General features: G+C 36.4%; 3 protein-coding genes across 3 annotated transcripts; all 3 read right to left on the bottom strand.

Annotated features, from left to right (window-relative positions):
- Positions 1 to 3,806: 3,806 nt before the first annotated feature.
- Positions 3,807 to 9,037, bottom strand: LOC113641010 (E3 ubiquitin-protein ligase TRIM35-like). The gene is made up of 6 exons (XM_047815075.1): positions 8,574 to 9,037; positions 5,569 to 5,664; positions 5,249 to 5,479; positions 5,098 to 5,120; positions 4,893 to 5,011; positions 3,807 to 4,745 (listed from the first exon to the last, which is right to left on the bottom strand). Exons 1-6 carry the CDS (start codon positions 8,970 to 8,972, stop codon positions 4,195 to 4,197), a joined length of 1,419 nt encoding a protein of 472 aa, XP_047671031.1. The 5' UTR covers positions 8,973 to 9,037; the 3' UTR covers positions 3,807 to 4,194.
- Positions 9,038 to 12,599: 3,562 nt separating this feature from the next.
- LOC113641014 (zinc-binding protein A33-like) lies at positions 12,600 to 16,421 on the bottom strand. The gene is made up of 6 exons (XM_027143588.2): positions 15,656 to 16,421; positions 14,435 to 14,530; positions 14,115 to 14,345; positions 13,964 to 13,986; positions 13,759 to 13,877; positions 12,600 to 13,273 (listed from the first exon to the last, which is right to left on the bottom strand). The coding sequence occupies exons 1-6, from the start codon at positions 16,052 to 16,054 to the stop codon at positions 12,729 to 12,731; spliced, it is 1,413 nt and encodes a 470-aa protein (XP_026999389.2). The 5' UTR covers positions 16,055 to 16,421; the 3' UTR covers positions 12,600 to 12,728.
- A 140-nt stretch (positions 16,422 to 16,561) lies between these two features.
- LOC113641017 (zinc-binding protein A33-like) lies at positions 16,562 to 20,662 on the bottom strand. Its single transcript, XM_047815082.1, has 6 exons — positions 20,093 to 20,662; positions 19,640 to 19,735; positions 19,320 to 19,550; positions 19,169 to 19,191; positions 18,964 to 19,082; positions 16,562 to 18,131 (listed from the first exon to the last, which is right to left on the bottom strand). The coding sequence occupies exons 1-6, from the start codon at positions 20,489 to 20,491 to the stop codon at positions 17,596 to 17,598; spliced, it is 1,404 nt and encodes a 467-aa protein (XP_047671038.1). The 5' UTR covers positions 20,492 to 20,662; the 3' UTR covers positions 16,562 to 17,595.
- Positions 20,663 to 21,823: the final 1,161 nt, after the last annotated feature.

The raw sequence follows: 21,823 nt of genomic DNA on the forward strand, positions 1-21,823 counted from the left end.
CCGATGCTTGCTGCCCGCCCCCCCCCCAAAAAAAATATTTACGGCCGGCTTCAGTCTCTACACTGCTCAAGCTTAGCGCGGACCCATCCAGGAGCAACGGCAAGTTGACAAACAGATACGTTACAGATTCATTGATTTCTTGGTCCTACATCTTTCATCCTTCAATAAAATGAAGAAATTGTCCACCTTTAAGAACAAATCCCTTCTTTAAATTTGCTGAGATTAAACAAAGAGAGCAGGGATAGGATACTTTTCTATGTAGCATGTCATATAAGCATATGATATAACTCCACCTCCTATAAAAGACAAAATCCAAAATATAATAATAAAATGCAATAACATAAAGCTAATAAACATTGAATAAAGGTCTATCTGTGCCTGAGAAGTCAAACTGTGTTTTTACGCAAAACACAAGTCTGCTGGAAAAATTTAATTTTATATTTGTGACTCATAAGTGTAACTGCACATCAAATATAATTATGATTAAAATTGTGGGTAAAATAGGATTGTTTTTAAATATGATATGTACACTCTATGACCAAAAATATGTGAACACCTGACCTTCACACTAGTATGAGCTGTTTGAACATCTTAGAACATTCTAGATTTAGTCCTTAACACTTTGCTCCACTCTTCTGCGAAAGCTTTCCACTAGATATTGGTGCGTGACTGTATGGATATGTGATTATTCAGCTACAAGAGCATTAGTGAGATCAGACTCTGATGTTGGGTGAGGCGGTTGGTGTTCCACTTCATCCCAAAGGTGTTCAGTGGAGTTCGGGTCACCACAATCAAGTTCTTCAACTCCAACTTGCCAAATTTTGTCTTCGGGTCTCACTTTGTGCACAGCCATATTGTCATGCTGGGACATTTTTGCATCTCTTGTTCTTAATGCTACAATGCTACACCATTGTGTGCTTCCAACATTGTGGCAACAGTTTGGGAAAGAACCACAAATAGATGTGATGTCAACATATATCAAATAATGACTGACAATAACTAACACAACAGGACAGGCATATATAGAGCAGCACATCTCAGGAAAACGAGACAGGCGAGAAAGCGGAAATACACATTAGGAAAGGGCGTGGTACCGCCCAAGATGGAAGAACACAGTGATACCTGAATAAACCACTTACCAGGCCCACCTGATGGTCTGGCAAGGAACTGTCCCAGTAACTCCTGACAGAAACCATAGGTGTAATAACAGTCAGGCATATAACAGGTCAGCAAAGTAAACAGTAAGAGTAAACAGTAATCCATGGTTCAAAGAAGACTTTGAGAGTAGAAATACAGTATAGAGTAGATATCATACCACAAGATGTAAACCTTTCATCTGCAGTAAGAATAAAAGAATCAGAAGACCAGATTGGAATTTGTAAAGGAATACAGAGACAAGACAAAAGTTCTGGTACCAGGATTAAGTCATGCATGCCTACTTCTGGAATTTTATTTATAGTACTTATTTATTATTGTCATTATTATGTATTACTATCGCTAACCATTAAGGCTGATCTAATGGAAATATTGGCCTTACGTTTTGATAAGTGAAGCCATAATATTTCAAGAGGTTATTTTTAAGGATTTTCTCATAGATTGTTGTTGAGTGGAAAACTTGTAGCATACTCTCTCCAAATCTTTGGAGGAATCCCTTTCAAAGCAATCTTCCTTTTTTCCTGAATGTACCAGTATAAATTAAGATGGCATCTACTGTATACTCAGTAATACTCAGAGATGGCTCTGAGAATTTTTGAGTTTTTGTCTTAGACAAGCTTTGAAATGTGATATTCTGGAATAATGATTTCTTAAGTTGGCTCAAGCAAGGTACTGTACACTCAGGTCTTTAGGAATTATAAGAAGGTTCAAGGAAATTAAACTGGTCCATGTATGTGTTTAAAGGTGAGTACAGAAGTGTCAGTCATTATAAGGCTGATATTTTAAATCACAACATTTGCATGCCTAATCCATTAATTTTTATCCTTTATGAAACATGTTTGAAAAGGTTTGTGTAACTATTGTGCAAAAAAAAAAAAAAAATTTGGTCCAAATATTCCTGTGATTCACTAACCCATAAGATTAATAAGGATTATACAAAATTATAATGACTTGTATGATATAGCTCATATTTTAGACTGATGGCATTGACTTATTATCTAAATGACTGTGGGCAGTGGAGGTATATCAGAAGCAGGATAGTAGACAAAGTGCAGGCTTATGTTATAAAAAAAATATTTATTTCAGAAAAACTAAGATAAAATATAAATGAAGACATATAAACCTGAAAAAATGGAGGTTATTCATGCATTATCCATGTACATTTAACCCATACAAATCTATGAATTTCCTTCCAATAGAAAACACACCAAACCAAATGTCATTTAGTTTAAAGAAAGGCAAATAATTCTCCCCAAAATATATTGTTTCACTTGACAGTATAACATACTAGATGTATTGGTCATAATTAAACAAAAACATATTTGGACAATTGAGATTATTTTGGTGGTATATAGTAAATCCTGAGTAATTTTGTTGGAGTACATCATGTATACAGTACTTTTCTAGAGAAGCCTATATGACATCCACATTATCCACTATATATTACCTTGTGAACAGCTGGGTGAAAAGGAATCGAAAAGTATGAAGTTCAAGTCTTATCTTTAGACATCAGTAAGAATTACAGGATCAAACAAGAACAAAAAAAATATTTAGAACATGTCTGAAACATTACAGAGGGAGAGTAAGGCAACAGAAACCATTGTTTATTCATGGCACTGATAACATTTTGTAAGCGTAAGAAATAATTCAAGTGACAGAAGTTTCTCAGCGGGAAAATCGTTCAGTATTAAGTGCGAAGCCGTCTTTTGAAAGTATCCAAAATCCTGCACTACATCAGTTACAGAATCTGGTTGATTAAAGTTGCAGAAGGTTCTTGAAACAAATGATGGCACACAATCTTTGAAAACACTGTCTATTTATTGTAGCCTGTCTATTTATTTTTTAATGGCTAATAATATCAATGTATATTATTATTATTATTATTATTATTAATATATATATTTTTTAAACATATATTTTTTGATAAATATCTGGATTTAATACAATAACAATGCATTTAGATACATATGTAAGTGTGGCTTAAGTGTTCAAATTGATTTTAGGGGCCACTATTTCCTTACTTGTAATTATTTACTTATTTAATGATATTTTATAGCTATTTTGCCTTAACCCTCCTTTCTCCTTGTTTTCCTTTCTTGAATTCCTATGCTGAGTCAACTTGACCTTGTCTGTTTTGACTGCTTATAAAAAATGAAGTATAAATGATAGCCATTTTTTTTCACCTTTTTACTCTAACTTGTTTCCAACATATATTAAAAAAAATAATAATAATAATATTTTGTATAATAAACCTTATTTATATACAAAAATGTTTCATTTTTTAGTAAAAAAAAAAAAAAAAAGAGGCACAAAATGCACTGTCTGGTATATTTCAAAGCCAGGAGATTGTTTTGAAACCATTTTGACCATTTTTAGTGGCAGCAAATAATAAAACCTGTTTTTTTCCAGGTCAAATTGACTTCAATGCTTATGTTTTTTCTGGAGGCCTAATGAAATGCAATGCCCAATACTTGTATGTGTGTTTGTGTGTGTGTAGCATCATTTCAGTAGATCATATTTTGCCCTATACTAGGCAAAGACATATCAAAAGTGTGAAATATTTACAAATATGTAGCTTTTTTCTGGAGGCCTAATGAAATGCAATGCCCTATTCGTGTGTGTTTGTGTGTGTGCATGTGTGTGTGTGTGGTTTATGAGTGTGTTTTGGGTGCGTGTGTTAGTGGACATTTTATGTGTGCATTTTTGTGTCTGTATGTATGTTCTTTGTGCTGAAAAGGGAAAAAGTGTGACCTATTGCCCCACTAAATGTGGCCGGGTCCAAGTGACCCTGGAGGATCCAAAACGCAAAGTATATATTGGTCTGGACACATAGTTCAACGAAAATAGACAAAATTAATTTCAAAAAACCTTCCAGCCGGGTCAGATAGACCCGAGGAAAACACAAGGGTTAAGTTAAAAAAAATGGAATGCCATAAATTTCACAATTTGTGTAAAAAACTTCTGTAAAAAATGTTCACAAAAACATAAAACATAATCAACAACATTTCACGAATGAACTGGAATAAAACAATACGAGTTCTAACTGATCTGATTCAATCTTACAGAGCACTGAAGTGGGAGGATCTTTAGTGGAAAATCTGTATCAGTAACAAATAGAAATGGCAGTAATTTGTCAGTAAATGTGTGTTTGAAAGTGTGCATGTGTGTGTTGGTGAGAGGGTCGGAGAATGACAGATGTCCTCTTTCCCAGTCCAGTTTCACTCTGATCCTCTGGAGTTTTTGTTCTACTGAGAGAAAACCAAATATCCTAGGTGTGTAACCTGCTTTATATACACCATCATAATAAGTCACATACCAAATACCACCTCTAGCAAATACATCCCCCTTCCTCTGAGCAGATTCTGTCATCACACCCACATACCAATGTATACAGTCTCCAACTTCAACATCCCAGCAGTGTGTCCCTGAGTTAAAGCCCTCAGAGCCCAGGATACATTTATTTGTAGCAAATCTCTCTGGATTATTAGGAAGCTTCATTTCACCAAAATAACAATTGTGTATCACACTGGTCAGATCACTAGACACAACGAGTCCAGGATGAACAGTGTTCAGATCCAGAGTTACAGGCACTGAAAAACATATAAACATTGTATATGATACATTATTACGCTCACTATTACAGCACGAAAGAAAGAAAGAAAGAAAGAAAGAAAGAAAGAAAGAAAGAAAGAAAGAAAGAAAGAAAGAAAGAAAGAAAAGAAAAGAAAGACTCTTACTGTATTGGACAATGTCCTGCATCTTCTCCCAGACACTGAACTTCAGGTTGGCCAGATGTTTTGCCACATGGATCAGTGCTCCTGAAAGCTCCTCTGGATGCTGCAGTGTGCACTGGGCTCTGCAAAAACATTCAGGAGTCAGTGTTGCTGTGGCTTTGGATTCAGAAACACAGAGAAGCAGAGAGACAGGAACCACATCACTCACCTTTTCACTGTGGCCTTGTAGTTCTGGAAAACAACAAAGCACATATCAGTGGATATGATTTACATTTTTACACCACTGAAATGTGATGTTTCTGATGATGGAAAGAAGTTTTACTTTCTCACAGTATAAATACTGACTAAATGACCCTCACTTGTAAGAACAGGACATCTTCAGCTCTCATCTCCTCTTCTATGACTCTGATTGTGTCTGAAAGAGATGATATGTCTCTGCTCAGCTTCTCAATCTTCTCCTTCATCATCTGACTCTTCTGCTCCTCTTCCTCTCTCAATGCTGTGATCCTGACTGCCTCTTCATCTCGTAGAAACTGATGAAGTTTCTCAAACTGTTCCTTAATCTGACGCTCTGTCTGTTGGGCCTGAATCTGTAGTGAAGAGGAAATTAAATGAAATATAACTGATTTTACAATGATGGAGAATAGAATTCTGTAACAATCATGTTATTGATTGTAACCTTTATATGTTCTGCAGTCTGACTCCAGTTCAGTTTACAGTTCTTAAAGAGCTTCAGTTTCTCCTGTAGGGGCTTCAGTGCAGTTTTGAGCTCCTCCTGAAATAAATTAACACACTGTATGGAGACTCTGTGTTTCAGCTCTTAATGTACACATTGTTACCTCAGATCACTATTTATTAAGAAGATTTAAGTGTACAATGCTTACGTTTTAAAATTATTTAACAATAAATTCTGACAGACTAGTGGTATTTTTTCAGAGTATAACTTTCAGATTAGCTTGCAGCAAGATTAGCTTGCAGCAAGTGCTAAAGAAAATTATAAAAAGGCTAAAAGTTTGTATATTTGTGTACACTGCTTTAATCTAACATGGAAGATTGATAAGTGTTTATGAAGGGGACAGTCCAGATGGTGAAAATCTGAATATTAATCTGGAATGGCAGACTGACAGGTATGAGCTTAAATTTATTATAATATAAGTGTTAATAGTCAATGGTATTGTTATTATTTATTATTTATTAAGCACCATACAAATACAGTGGTGTTCACGTGAATCACAAGCTGTGGTAGAACATGAACATGGACAGCATGTACAAAAGAAAGACAAGGTCAGCTTCTACAAACATTCTGTAAGTCTGTTGTTTTGAATGCCATATTTTATGTTGCTGTATGCTGGGGCAGTAGATTTGCTACAAACCACACCATAACAAAATCATTATGAGAGTTAGATCAGTCAAAGGTTCTAGGCTGGACACAGTTCAAACTCACTGTCATCATGAGCAATCACTCCATCCAACAATCACTGCAAAGAGGAGAACACTGAGCAGGAGGTTATTCCTGCCTTGAGGCAGGAAGGAATGCTTTTCCAGGGCCGTTAAAACTGTGTATTGTCTTTTGTGTATTGTCTTCTATTTTTTGTTTGCTCTGTCTTGTTTGTCTTGTCCTGCACTCTTTGCACCAGGTTGCACAGATGCACTTTATGTAACTAGGATGTAGCGATTTTGGCTCGCGAAGCAAGGTAAATATTTATGAGTAATTATAAACACGTTATAGTGATTCTAAATATTTTAACCTAAGTTGAAATTAATGGTAATGGAATTAACGGTATACTTATTTGGTCTGTTCGTCCGGCGTATCTTCCCGGCCAAGAAAGATTCGCTTCCCTTTTACTTAATATCATAATTTAAATTAAATTAACTTAATAGAGCATGTAGTTCAGACCAGATGTTGCAGGTACCTTAATTTGTGAGCGATACTCAGAGACAATCACTTGTGGTGCAAAAATATGACATTTAATGAATGAGACAAACACAACATAAAACTAACTACACAAACAAACAAAAGAAATAGGGAAAACGAAGATGAAAATAAAATAAAACAAAAGAAATTAAAATTGGGGAAAGGGAGGAAGAGACTGGAAAGAAGAAACTAGAGAAAGGAAGGAAAGGAATGGCAAGCTTAGACTCAAAAACTAATCACACCCTAACTGGGAAATCGTCACAGAAACTTAAATTCACCTTATGATTCAATGAAAGATTCCTACTTAAAATTACTCATCTAAATTGGTTGGTAAAAGAAACCGTTACTTGCATTGGCTTACTGCACAAGAGTCCGGATGCAACAGAGAAATCTCTGAAAAGTCAGTTAGGGTGGGGTCAGACGTTCTTCCAAGTTCTCCTGAAGATCAGAGCAGTTGTCGTTCTTGGAAGTGAAGCTTGCTGGAACTTCTTTGAAGGAAGATGGAGTCGTCTTGAAGCTGTTCCAAAAGTCTGACCACGGATTAGTGGTGTTTGTGATAATTTAAAGGTTTTGAACTCCACACATCTTTGGGGAGTTGACCAATACTTCGGTCAGGATTTTGGAAGGAAAAACACCCTTTGTTTCAGGTGTCTGTAGGCGTGGTTTAGCTATCAAACTTTTAGATGACTTTAAAGTTTTATCCAGGGTGTATTAAGACGGTATGGTGCCTTTCGTGCTGATGTTAATACGATATTGTGTTCTTATAAAGGCAAAGAAACAAAAATGAACACAAAACAAAATGCACTTTCATTAGGGAAGTAAAAAGAAAACGATAGCTTCGTATACATTCTGACATCAGACCTTAAAGGGGCATACAGCATTAGAACAGGTAGACATTAACATGCCATGATCAGTAATTATATAACTGATGTTAAATACAATGTTGTATTCTGACTCATGAATAAAATACACCCTTGTCAGGAAATTAGGGAGCAAATAATTTTAAGTCAGGCAAGCCTTAAAAGAAGAACACATTACAAAATGGGTTATAAGAATGAGAACCTTAGACTACCTTATCTTCGGGTTTTATTAGTAAAAGGAATGTCTCATTGTGTTGTGTGTGTGTGTGTGTGTGTGTGTGTGTGTGTGTTCTGGTTGAGGGCCCCTATGAGTTCAATCAGAGAAGCGGCATGGGGTTATCTGGTCTTTGTGTAGCCTCCAGTCATTCTGGAGCCAGTTGTGTGTGTGTAAAACTGGGTTGCTCATCGGTTGATTGAAGATTAGATACCGAAGTTTAGGGTGCCTGGGACCTGAAATCTAAATGACCTGTACCAGATGCTACAAGGACTAACTTACTAAGTCCCTAGCTCTGTCTTTGTTTTATGTAGCATCATGGTCCTGGTGAAATGTTTCTCATTACACTGTGTACTAAAACAGCTATATGACAATAAAAGCTTGACTTGATTTGACTGTACAACACCACAGCTAACATTGTTCTGCACCTCTTCTTGGAGGATACACATCACATCATATAAGAATTTTAATTAGTATGATGCTGCACTGTTATAAGCTGGATACATTTTGCACAGGTGTAAATACCCACTATTAATTTTGTACATTTAAACTGTATTTACTATATTGCCTCTTGTCTGCTGCTGTAATGAAATGTAAGCTTATCCTTTTGTACTAATTAGTCTAATGAGGAAATAATGTATGAAATAAACCCCATTCTCATTTTTTTTTATTATGACATGAATTCACATGATTACCTTACAGTCTGTTGCTGCCTCGTCAATGGGGCAAAATTTGTGGGTGGTGTGTTTTCTCGAATCCCGACACACCACACACACCGGCTGTTGATCATCCAGACAGAAAAGTTTGAGTTTCTCACTGTGCAGACTGCAGACTGTTTCAGAACCTGATGAAGAACTCTGACTTCTCTCCTGTAAAAAAGTCTCACACAGGTTCTTTAAGGCCAGACTTATGGGAGGATCACTCATAGATGACTTTGTCCTACAAACAGGACATTCTCTGGATCCTTTGGTCTCCCAGAACTGCTGCAAACACACTTTACACACACTGTGACTGCAGCTCAGAACAACAGGATCCTTGAAGATTTCACAGCACACAGGACAAGAGAAGTCCTCCTCTGAAAACTTAGAAGCCATTTTATTTTGCTGCTGCTCCTGTTGTTGTTCTCTCTAGCATAACCACCAAGGAAGAGCTCAAAATTCAGGAGTTGATGCCCTCTGGTGGTGTGGTAGAGAACTGTTTGTGAGGGCAGTGACAGAAGGGCACTGTGTGATATACAAATAAACTGAATGAAATTAGATTCTAGGCTCTTCATGATAATTAGTATTTAAGTAAATTAAAACACTCCGTCCAGGGTGTATCCTGCCTTGATGCCCGATGATGCCTGAGCACAGGCTCCCCGTGACCCGAGGTAGTTCGGATGAGTGAGTTACAAACCATTCAGGATTTATCCAAAACAAACTTTTATATTTCTTACTGATTATTGTATTTACTTCTGGTGCCCATTAGAGCGTATTATTAAGAAGTTTTTTATTTTATGGGAAATATATTGCACAAGGAATCTTTGGTTTGTGTTGTGGGGGTTGAAGGAGAGGGAAAGGAGAATTGAAGGCTCAAAAACTGAGAAGTGGGGCTCACATGGAAAAGGTTTAAATACCTCCTGCAGAATCTGACGGAAAAAACAAAACAAAAATAAAAACCCTTGAGTTGCTGTCTGCCCCCCAACATACAAATGTTTAAGTATCATACAGTTACTACTCTGTGCATCTGATCCAGTTAATGCACTCAAATTAAAGCTAAAAGTTTTGACCTCATATTCATAAAATAATTAAAAAAAAAAAAACTATACATTTTGTCCAGGATAGGCAACATCATAGTTTGCACAAGTTTAACAAATAGCAGCCATACATATAAACAAGCACATAATCAACATACAAATTAAATCAAATTACATTATAATTAAATAAATAATAGAATGTGAAGCAATATCTGTACAGAATTGAATCAGGTAAAACATTTTTAGCTGAATGCTTCTGTCACCAAGCTATTTAAAATCACTTAAAAAGTATCCAATCAGATCAACTCCTTAAGTTTTAGCATATTTTGCGACGGCCCTGATTGTGAGCACAGAGAAGGTCATCCTGAAGTGATCTCAGGTGAATTGATCAACTAACAATTTGAAATGTAAATGTTATACTGAATTAAAAAGTGTCTCCTGGCACAATTTTTTTGACAGATGCGGTAACTTTGAAGAGCAATTATTAAACATTTCCTTAGTAAAATTTTCTATCATTTACATTTTGTAACTTTATCATTTTAGTGACCATAGAATAAGTCATTATAAAGTGATCTGACTTGGTTTTGTTAAACTAACAGTTTAATTTATTTTGGCTCTTAGCACAATTATATTGACAGATAGAGTGTGATTTTGAAGAGCTAATACTTACTTGACATCTGATTTGATTTAATCAACTAATATTTTGCCATATTCATTTTTTAATGGTTTAAATCGTGCTTCCAGTCACAAATGGATTGACAGATATAGTGAATTTTTGAAATGGTATTTATATAAAAAATTTTTTTAAAGTAAATTGGTTTTTCCTCTTTATTATGAGCATAGAGTAGGTCATCCTGAAACTAATTACAATCTGGACTGTATATTTTATAATAGATTTTTTTTAAATGACAGTGTAAGGAATTTCATTTATTCCATTTTACTTTACAGAGAGTGTCTTCTTCTCAGCTGCTGTTCTGTCAGATATTCAACCCAATAAAACAAATAGATTTAAAAGAAGTTTCTCAGTCTCCTGTAACAACAATAAAAGAGTCAGAGCACTTTTTCAACAACTCTTGAAAGTCACTGTACCTCATGTGATGTCATATCTGGGATGAGATGGTTTTGTCAATAATATACTGTGGAAAAAATCTGGAATTCTAAATATATTTTAATTAAGAAGATGAGGGATATCATTTAAATTGCTGTATAAATATTCTCCTGTCAAGTCCTTTATTTCACTAAGATTTAGAAAGAATTTTAACATCAGCTGCTGTTTCTGTAACTCTGCTCCAGAAACAATTGTGCATTTGTTTTGGACTTTAAAATACATTTTGGTCAGATATTCTTGTTTTCATCCAAAGTTTTGCTTTTCTTTCAAATACAATGTCTTGGTTTCTTTGACCACTATAACAGGAAATGCCACCTGAAGTGGGGCTCGAACCCAGATCTCTGTGGTAATCTCGATCAACCATGTGTGTGTGTTTATCTGTTTTTATATGCTCATTTCTTTTATCCTCCCTAATGAAAATCTCTACCACAAATGTATAAGTAGGTATTTATTTTCAGTTTATTGATTCTTAGGTAATAATTGAAAATGTTCAGCAGACACAAGAGCAAGACATCTGTTTAGTACAGACATAACATAAGCCTCTCTCCATCCAATTCACACACTGTACTCACTGAAAAAGTGTAAAAGAAGTCAGCTGGAATTGTCACATCTCACTTTAAAAGAAAACTGCACACTGAAACACGTTAAATATGTTGGGATTGAACTATTTCTGATGTGTTTAGTGAATCTGATGCTAATTTGTTGGAAGAAGCTGAACTCAGAATCTGTTACAAAATAAATCTTGGTCTCTGTTGAACACTCTCTCTCTATCTCTCTCTCTCTCTCTCTCTCTCTCTCTCTCATTTTCTACCACTTATCCGAACTTCTCGGGTCACGAGGAGCCTGTGCCTATCTCAGGCGTCATCAGGCATCAAGGCAGGATACACCCTGGACGGAGTGCCAACCCATCACAGGGCACACACACACTCTCATTCACTCACACGCTACGTACAATTTTCCAGAGATGCCAATCAACCTACCATGCATGTCTTTGGACCAGGGGAGGAAACCAGAGTACCCGGAGGAAACCCCCGAGGCACGGGGAGAACATACAAACTCCACACACATAAGGTGGAGGCGGGAATCAAACCCCCAACCCTGGAGGTGTGAGGCAAACATGCTAACCACTAAGCCACCGTGCTCCCCCTCTGTTGAACATCACATGTTTATTATGAATGTTAATATACAGGATGAACGAACCACTTCATATGTGGACCACTAATTACTCTGTAGACTTTTACTTAGTAATAGTTATATTATTATTAACAATAATTCACACTTGTGTTTAACTCTCACTTTTAGTCAGCTATTTCAACCCAACATCAGGATGCTCCAGTATCTCCAAATCACCCAGTTTCTCTCAATGATCACAGTTAATGGTTGAACAAGCTCAGTAGCTAAGGGAGATACACACATGAATATTAATGAGTCTCCTCCTGCATTGCAAGGTTTGGATATTTGTCACAAATCTATCTGGTGTTTGTAAAACCACAGACTGCAGGTGGAGGGAAACTGAGAGCTTGAATTCTCCTCCACTGCACATTTTAACAAATAACATACACACCCAGCTAAACGTTTCACCCAACATTAACAACATAGATTAACAAGTACAAATAGTAAAGACACAAGCTTTTAAAGTATCAGGTTATTACAAATGTTAATACATCAATAAAATTAAATAATCTATTTCAGATATTAAATTCTACATTTAAAAAACTTTTTCCACCTGTGGTTTATTTATTTGTTTACTTTTTGTGGTAGTTATCTATCATTAAAATCACTTTATTTTGATTTAATAACTCTTCATTTTAAAAAAGTCATTATTTTGTGTATTTGTGTGTATGTGTGTGTGTAACAAAGTGACAAAGTGAGTCAAAATTATGCCACAAGACTTTAATAAATGTTTCACAATGAACTGTTCAGTGTTTTCAACAAACTTTCACAAAGAATCTGAATCTTTTAATCTGCAAAATTTAATTAATAAACTGAAGTAAAACAATATGAGCTCTAACTGATCTGATCCACTCTTACAGAGCACTGAAGTGGGAGAATCTTTAGAGGACATTGTTTAGCAAAAACACATAGATATGGCAGTAATTTATCAGTAAATGTGTGTGTGAAAGTGTGTATGTGTGTGTTAGTGAGAGGGTTGTAGAATGACAGCTTTCCTCTGTCCCAGTCCAGTTTCACTCTGATCCTCTGGAGTTTTTGTTCTACTGAGAGGGGAGTGAATATCTGTGGTGTAGAACATGCTTTATATTCACCTTTATAATACCGCACATACCAGATTCCACTTTTGGTGATTATCCCCCCCTTCCTCTGAACAGACTCTTTCATCACACCCACAACCCAGTCTGTATTGTCTCCAACTTCAACATCCCAGCAGTGTGTCCCTGAGTTAAAGCCCTCAGAGCCCAGGATACAGCGGCATTGATCAAACCTCTCTGGATTATCAGGAAGTTTCTGTTTCTCATCACTGAGTCTCACACTGGTCAGATCATCAGATACAATGAGTTTATTATAAACAGTGTTGGGGTCCAGAGTTACAGGTGCTGAAAACACACACACACACACACACACACACACACACACACACACACACACACACACACACACACACACACAAACGCGCGCGCACGCACATGCACACATACACATACACGCGCACACACACACGCAGACGCACACAAACACACAGGGCTATTATAACATTACATTAACATGGAAATAGTTAACATTACAAATATAACTGCAATTTTCAGAGCAATTAAATTAGAAATGTAACCAGTCGTTATAATAATTCAAATTCTATAATAACTCTAAAACATCTGTAAGCCGCTACAACTCTCCATGTTTTCACTCTGTTTCTCTGCTTACACTTCAAACTCTGATCAGATGTCTGACACTATAGAAGCCTTTCAGAATAAGAGTTCTTAATAAGAGTTCCCTTATATTATCAGTTGTGTTTTACTAAACAAACTCAGAAAAAGGATGGCAGAAAGAAAGAAAAAAGAAAGAAAGAAAGAAATAAACTTACTGTATTGGACAGTATCCTGCATCTTCTCCCAGACTCTGAACTTCAGGTTGGCCAGATGTTTTGCCACATGGATCAGTGCTCCTGAAAGCCCCTCTGGATGCTGCAGTGTGCACTGGGCTCTGCAAAAACATTCAGGAGTCAGTGTTGCTGTGGCTTTGGATTCAGAAACACAGAGAAGCAGAGAGACAGGAACCACATCACTCACCTTTTCACTGTGGCCTTGTAGTTCTGGAAAACAACAAAGCACATATCAGTGGATATCATTTACATTTTTACACCACTGAAATGTGACGTTTCTGATGATGGAAAGAAGTTTTACTTTCTCACAGTATAAATACTGACTAAATGATTCTCACTTGTAAGAACAGGATGCCTTCAGCTCTCATCTCCTCTTCTATGGCTCTGATTGTGTCTGAAAGAGATGATATGTCTCTGCTCAGCTTCTCAATCTTCTCCTTCATCATCTGACTCTTCTGCTCCTCTTCCTCTCTCAGTGCAGCGATCCTGACTGCCTCTTCATCTTGTAGAAACTGGTGAAGTTTCTCAAACTGTTCCTTAATCTGATGCTCTGTCTGTTGGGCCTGAATCTGTAGTGAAGAGGAAATTAAATGATATATAACTGATTTTACAATGATGGAGAATAGAATTCTATAACAACCATGTTATTGATTGTAACCTTTATATGTTCTGCAGTCTGACTCCAGTTCAGTTTACAGTCTGTAAAGATCTTCAGTTTCTCCTGTTGGGGCTTCAGTGCAGTTTTGAGCTCCTCCTGAAATAAATTAACACACTGCGTGAAGACTCTGTGTTTCAGCTCTTATTGTACACATTGTTAACTCAGATCACTTATTGTTAAGATTTAGCTATACAATGCTTAAGTTTTAAAATTATTTAACAATAAATTCGGACAGAACTAGTTGTATTTTTTTTTTTTTTACAACTTTCAAACTAACTAAAGAAAATTATAAAAAGGCTAAAAGTTTGTATATTTGTGTACACTCCATTAATCTAACGTGGAAGATTGATAAGTGTTTATGAAGGGGACAGTCCAGATGGTGAAAATCTGAATATTAATCTGGAAAACAGACTGACAGGTATGAGCTTAAATTGATTATAATATGTGTTAATAGTCAACAGTATTGTTACTATTTATTAAGCACCATACAAATACAGTGGTGTTCACGTGAATCACAAGCTGGGGTAGAACATGAACATGGACAGCCTGTACAAAAGAGTCAAGGTCAGCTTCTACAAACATTCTGTAAGTCTGTTGTTTTGAATGCCATATTTTATGTTGCTGTATGCTGGGGCAGTAGATTTGCTACAAACCACACCATAACAAAATCATTATGAGAGTTAGATCAGTCAAAGGTTCGAGGCTGGACACAGTTCAAGCTCACTGTCATCATGAGCAATCACTCCATCCAACAATCATTACAAAAAGGAGAAAACTGAGCAGGAGGTTACGCCTGTCTTGGTGCAGAAAGGAATGCTTTTGCAGGGCCATTTAGATTGTGTATTGTCTTGTATTTTTTGTTTGCTCTGTCTTTTGTCCTGCACTGTCTTTTTGTCTTTTGTCCTGCACTCTTTGCATCAGGTTGCACAGATACACTTTATGTAACTATGACTAACTTACAAAGTCCTTATCTCTGTCTTTGTTTTATGTAGCATCATGGTCCTGGAGAAACATTTCTCATTACACTGTGTACTAAAACAGTTATATATGGTTAACATGACAATAAAAGCTTCTTGACTTGACTTGACTGTACAACTCCACATTTTTCTGCTGCACTTCTTGGAGGATACACAATCACATTATTTTAAGTAGTATGATGCCGCACTGTTATAAGCTGGATACCTTTATTATGACATGAATTCACATGTCAAGATTCTTTACCTTACAGTCTGTTGCTGCCTCATCAACGGGGCAGAATTTGTGGTTGGTGTGTTTTCTTGAATCCCGACACACCAAACACACCAACTGTTGATCATCCAGACAGAAGAGTTTGAGTTTCTCACTGTGCAGACTGCAGATTGTTTCAGAACCTGATGAAGATCTTGGACTTCTCTCCTGTAAAAAAGTCTCACACAGGTTCTTTAAGGCCAGACTTATGGGAGGATCACTCATAGATGACTTTGTCCTACAAACAGGACATTCTCTGGATCCTTTGGTCTCCCAGATCTGCTGCAAACACACTTTACACACACTGTGACTGCAACTCAGAACAACAGGATCCTTGAAGATTTCACAGCACACAGGACAAGAGAAGTCCTCTTCTGAAAACTTAGAAGCCATTTTATTTTACTGTTGCTCCTGTTGTTGTTCTCTCTAGCATAACCACCAAGGAAGAGCTCAAAATTCAGGAGTTGATGCCCTCTGGTGGTGTGGTAGAGAACTGTTTGTGAGGGCAGTGACAGAAGGGCACTGTGTGATATACAAATAAACTGAATGAAATTAGTTTCTAGGCTCTTCATGATAATTAGTATTGAAGTGATTTAAAACACTGTTTGTTTGATTTGCTCTCCAGTGAGTTACAAACCATTCAGGATTCATCAAAACATGCTTTATATTTCTTACTGATTATTGTATTTACTTCTGTTGCCCATTATGACGTATTATTAAAAAGTTTTTTGTTTTATGGGAAATATATTGCACAAGGAATCTTTGGTTTGTGTTGTGGGGGTTGAGGGCAAGGAGAGGGAAAGGAGAATGGAAGTCTCATAAACTGAGAAATACAGTAGGGCTCACATGGAAGAGGTTTAAAGACCTCTTGCAGAATCTGAAGAAAAAATAAAAAAAAACCTGACTTCATAATTTAATTTCATTATTTGACTACAATACACAATGTTTAAAAAAAAACTATACATTTTGTCCAGGATAGGCAACATCACAGTTTGCACAAGTTTAACAAATAGCAGCCATACATATAAACAAGCACATAATCAACATACAAATTAAATCAAATTACATTATAATTAAATAAATAATAGAATGTGAAGCAATATTTGTGCAGAACTGAATCAGGTAAAACATTTACAGCCGAATGCTTCTGTCACCAAGCTATTTAGAATCACTTAAAAAGTATCCAATCAGATCGACTCCTTAAGTTTTAGCATATTTTGCAAATTACACCAGGTAGTGGGAGCAGCAAGTTTAAATGCCTTTTTCCCAGTTCAGTGCACACGGATGGAAGAGACGATAAAAAGAATTCCTAAAACCGAAGGCTAAAGCCACCTCCATGTTTTCTACAGATGTAGGTCGGAAGACATGAAAGGAAAAGACCCAGGATAGATTTATAATTGATTGTATGGCAGTGTTTTAATCTGTCCATGAACATGGCAGACCATCCAACATGAGCATAGAACGCACAATAATGAGTTATAAACCTCGGAGCTCAAAGCATGTAAAGTCTGTGAAGATGCATTCTCATATCTCATATTGTATATGTACTGTATATTATGTCAGTGCTGGATTATAGTGATGTAATATATATATATATATATATATATATATATATATATATATATATATATATATATATATATATATATATATATATATATATTACATTACATCACTATAATCCAGCACTGACATAAAAGTGGCAGCAACAAGCCTCTTTTAGCATCTTATATTATCATTAGTATGTTATTATTGAGGAGAAAAAGATTCTATCAGTATTTACAGTTTTAACTTATTTTGAATAATTGACAAGGTCAGACAAAATAACGTCACAGCAATTCACTTTTCACAATGAATTGTTCAGTGTTTCTGTGAAAAACACACTTTTTATCAGTGATATTTCATTAACAGACTTGAATACATCAAAATGAGCTCTAACTGATCTGATTCAGTCTTACAGAGCACTGAAGTGGGAGGATCTTTATAGAACCAATAACGCTTATATATGGGAGTAATTTATCAATAAATGTGTGTGTGAAAGTGTGTATGTGTGTGTTAGTGAGAGGGTTGGAGAATGACAGATTTCCTCTGTCCCAGTCCAGTTTCACTCTGATCCTCTGGAGTTTCTGTTCTACTGAGAGGAGAGAGAATGGCAGTGGTGTAGAACGTCCTCCGTATTCACCACCATAATACCCCACACACCAGATTCCACTTTTGGAGAATATATTCTCCTTCCTCTGAGCAGATTCTGTCATCACACCCACATACCAGACTGTACAGTCTTCGACTTCAACATCCCAGCAGTGTGTGCCTGAGTTAAAGCCCTCAGAGCCAAGGATAGACAAACAGTTATCAAATCTTTCTGGATTATCAGGAAGTTTCTGTCTCTCATCACTGAGTCTCACACTGGTCAGATCATCAGCTACAAAGAGTTTAGGATGAACAGTGTTGGGGTCCAGAGTTACAGGTGCTGAAAACACACACACACACACACACACACACACACACACACACACACACACACACACACACACACACACACACACACACACACACACACACACACACACACGCAGAGGAATAAGAAAAAAAGCTAAAACCCATTGTCTGTCACATCCGGGAGGAGGAAGACAGACCCATACACAGGATAGCTTCAAATAAACAGGGTTTAATAGCGTAAATACATAAAACAGGACAAAAACTAAACAAGACAAAGGATGAGGGTACACTGACAATGATTCCACCCTGCCATCAGCAACGCGGCACGGTTAAATAGACATGACAATGAACACATAGGGAGCAGGTGTGTAGAAACGTGGAGTAAACAAGTGCGAGGAAGACACGTGATATAGATCATTTCAGTTGCTTCCCGTTTTGAAGTTTTTGTTCAGTGAGCTAAGCAGACTTCAATATTACATTGAAAATCTGTAATTGCAATATTCATTAATAAAATCTATAACTTAACATGCCATGTGCCATTTTGAGTGGGTTTAAGTTATGAATGTAAATAACCTTTAAACTATTAAATTATGGTAAACTGCTTGAGTTCTCCATGTTTATACTATATGTAATAATAATAATAATAATAATAATAATAATAATAATAATAATAATAATAATAATAATAATAATAATAATAATAATGAATTAATATTATTTACAAAGGCAATGTGAAAAATATATTGAAATATTCATTTTCAATACAAGTTTAAAAAACGAAAGAAAGAAAGAAAGAAAGAAAGAAAGAAAGAAAGAAAGAAAGAAAGAAAGAAAGAAAGAAAGAAAGAAAGAAAGGCTCTTACTGTATTGGACAGTGTCCTGCATTTTCTCCCAGACTCTGAACTTCAAGTTGGCCAGATGTTTTGCCACATGGATCAGTGCTCCTGAAAGCTCCTCTGGATGCTGCAGTGTGCACTGGGCTCTGCAAAAACATTCAGGAGTCAGTGTTGCTGTGGCTTTGGATTCAGAAACACAGAGAAGCAGAGAGACAGGAACCACATCACTCACCTTTTCACTGTGGCCTTGTAGTTCTGGAAAACAACAAAGCACATATCAGTGGATATCATTTACATTTTTACACCACTGAAATGTGATGTTTCTGATGATGAAAAGAAGTTTTACTTTCTCACAGTATAAATACTGACTAAATGATCCTCACTTGTAAGAACAGGACGTCTTCAGCTCTCATCTCGTCTTCTATGGCTCTGATTGTGTCTGAAAGAGATGATATGTCACTGCTCAGCTTCTCAATCTTCTCCTTCATCATCTGACTCTTCTGCTCCTCTTCCTCTCTCAGTGCAGCGATCCTGATTGCCTCTTCATCTCGTAGAAACTGGTGAAGTTTCTCAAACTGTTCCTTAATCTGATGCTCTGTGTGTTGGGCCTGAATCTGCAGTGAAGAGGAACTAAAATGAAATATAACTGATTTTACAATAATGGAGAATAGAATTCTATCAAAACCATATAAGTTATTATAACCTTTATATGTTCTGCAGTCTGACTGCAGTTCAGTTTACAGTCTGTAAAGATCTTCAGTTTCTCCTGTAGGGGCTTTAGTGCAGTTTTGAGCTTCTCCTGAAATAAATCAACACACTGCATGAAGATTCTGTGTTTCATTTTACACATTGCTAACAGTTCACTCTATTTTTAAATGGTCTGTGAATAAATGAGTATAAATAATGTGACAGTATTAGCTACATTAAATTCTTTTTAACAAGCATGCAGACAGCTTTTTAAAAATTCAGTAAAAAATTATGTTTAGACATATACTATGTGGGTTTATTGGCATTTTACTGCTCTTGCAAGTAAAATCTGCTGCTGTTCATGCAGGTGACACTGCAGATACTAAAAATTTTTTTACAGACCTGAAGAAACCAAGCTTGGTAGGCTTTCTCACGTTTTTATATGACCTCAGATGTACATTTTATTTACCTTACAGTCTGTTGCTGCCTCGTCAATGGGGCAGAATTTGTGGTTGGTGTGTTTTCTTGAATCCCGACACACCACACACACCGGCTGTTGATCATCCAGACAGAAGAGTTTGAGTTTCTCACTGTGCAGACTGCAGATTGTTTCAGACCCTGATGAAGATCTCTGACTTCTCTCCTGTAAGAAAGTCTCACACAGGTTCTTTAAGGCCAGACTTATGGGAGGATCACTCATAGATGACTTTGTCCTACAAACAGGACATTCTCTGGATCCTTTGGTCTCCCAGAACTGCTGCAAACACACTTTACACACACTGTGACTGCAGCTCAGTAAAACAGGATCCGTGAAGATTTCACAGCACACAGGACAAGAGAAGTCCTCCTCTGAAAACTTAGAAGCCATTTTATTTTACTGCAGTTGTTGTTCTCTCCAGTCCGAATGCTCAGAGTTTCACTTTCAGTTTGATAAAAATTAAAAATGATTACACAATTGTTTAGCATTAGAACATAATACTTTGTAGATCCAGTTAATAATCGCTTCCTTTTATGGTGCTAAAACAGCAAATAAACCTAAACTCAACAGAGCAGAAGACTGCAGGCTGTTTATGAAGGACTGCAGTCATCTCAGACTCCACACTTCCTTAATAGGAGGAGTTTTACAGAGTACTTATCACACAACACGTACTTAAAGGAGCAAATTGTCAATTTTTCAAATGCCTTATTTGCACAGTTAAGGAAATCAACAGACGAATGTATGGGTTTATCATAAATGCATTAAGTTACTCAGAAAACTCTTTTGAAAAACTGACTTCAGGTCTTGTTGGTGTTTGGATACACCTCCTGTCACTCATTTTATACACACTCTATTGTAAGTTCTGGGTCAGAGCTTTCCACATTTCTGTATATATTAAAAGTCAATAAATTTTTTGTTTATTGTGGAAGTGTCTTTCAGACATACATACATGTATACATACATACAATACATATCATCATTCAATCATTCATATATATATATAAGAATCAGGTATTTAAAATGTCTTTCTTTTGTCTTTATCAGTTGTCAGACACAAAGACAGAGAGTGCATTTGTCACATGACCTTTGTAGGCACACCAGTGCATAGTGAAGTTGTAAGAATTTCTCTCATACCAGTTTATGGAAACATTGCCTATTTCACCTGTTTTATTGGTTGTCTAATTGTCAAAACATTGTCCTCTCAGCCACACCGTACTGGATGATTTCACATCACATAAATATGAGTATAAATAACTCATAGGCACATAGATCCGAAAGTCCTGTTTGACACCATTAAAAATATTGTTTCGCCCCCAGCTCCACAAGTATCTGTATACTCATCAGCTGACTGTAACAGATTTTTACATTTCTTTGTCAGTAAAGTGCAGGACATTAGGGACAGTATTTCTCCTTCCTCGCACACCTATAATAGAGGTTCTCCTCTCGACTCTTGGGACTGTTTTTCCCCTGTCAGTCTACAGGACATTAAGGTTTTATTAAAAAAGCTGAAACCTTCTTCTAGCCCTGCTGACATTGTCCCAACGACTCTTCTGTTAAATGCTACTGATATGCTTGCTCCCTGTCTGGTAAATATGATAAACTTGTCTCTTTCTACTGGCACGGTTCCCTCCTTTTTTAAACAAGCTGTAGTGAACCCTACTTTAAAAAAGCCAAACCTGGATCCTGCTGACCCTGTAAACTACCGGCCCATATCTAAATTGC

This window comes from Tachysurus fulvidraco, chromosome 6 (assembly GCF_022655615.1).
Source record: "Tachysurus fulvidraco isolate hzauxx_2018 chromosome 6, HZAU_PFXX_2.0, whole genome shotgun sequence".
In the NCBI taxonomy this organism is placed as follows: Eukaryota; Metazoa; Chordata; class Actinopteri; order Siluriformes; family Bagridae; genus Tachysurus; species Tachysurus fulvidraco.

Excerpts from the sequence above, each read along its gene's own strand:
- LOC113641010 (XM_047815075.1), bottom strand. The coding sequence starts at position 8,972 with ATGGCTTCTAAGTTTTCAGAGGAGGACTTCTCTTGTCCTGTGTGCTGT. Across the intron at positions 5,121-5,248 it reads AAGATGTCCTGTTCTTACAA|AACTACAAGGCCACAGTGAA; the intron begins GTGAGGGTCATT and ends GTTGTTTTCCAG. Across the intron at positions 5,012-5,097 it reads TACAAGGCCACAGTGAAAAG|AGCCCAGTGCACACTGCAGC; the intron begins GTGAGTGATGTG and ends ATGTTTTTGCAG.
- LOC113641014 (XM_027143588.2), bottom strand. The coding sequence starts at position 16,054 with ATGGCTTCTAAGTTTTCAGAAGAGGACTTCTCTTGTCCTGTGTGCTGT. Across the intron at positions 13,987-14,114 it reads AAGGCATCCTGTTCTTACAA|AACTACAAGGCCACAGTGAA; the intron begins GTGAGAATCATT and ends GTTGTTTTCCAG. Across the intron at positions 13,878-13,963 it reads TACAAGGCCACAGTGAAAAG|AGCCCAGTGCACACTGCAGC; the intron begins GTGAGTGATGTG and ends ATGTTTTTGCAG.
- LOC113641017 (XM_047815082.1), bottom strand. The coding sequence starts at position 20,491 with ATGGCTTCTAAGTTTTCAGAGGAGGACTTCTCTTGTCCTGTGTGCTGT. Across the intron at positions 19,551-19,639 it reads AGACTGCAGAACATATAAAG|ATTCAGGCCCAACACACAGA; the intron begins GTTATAATAACT and ends TCTTCACTGCAG. Across the intron at positions 19,083-19,168 it reads TACAAGGCCACAGTGAAAAG|AGCCCAGTGCACACTGCAGC; the intron begins GTGAGTGATGTG and ends ATGTTTTTGCAG.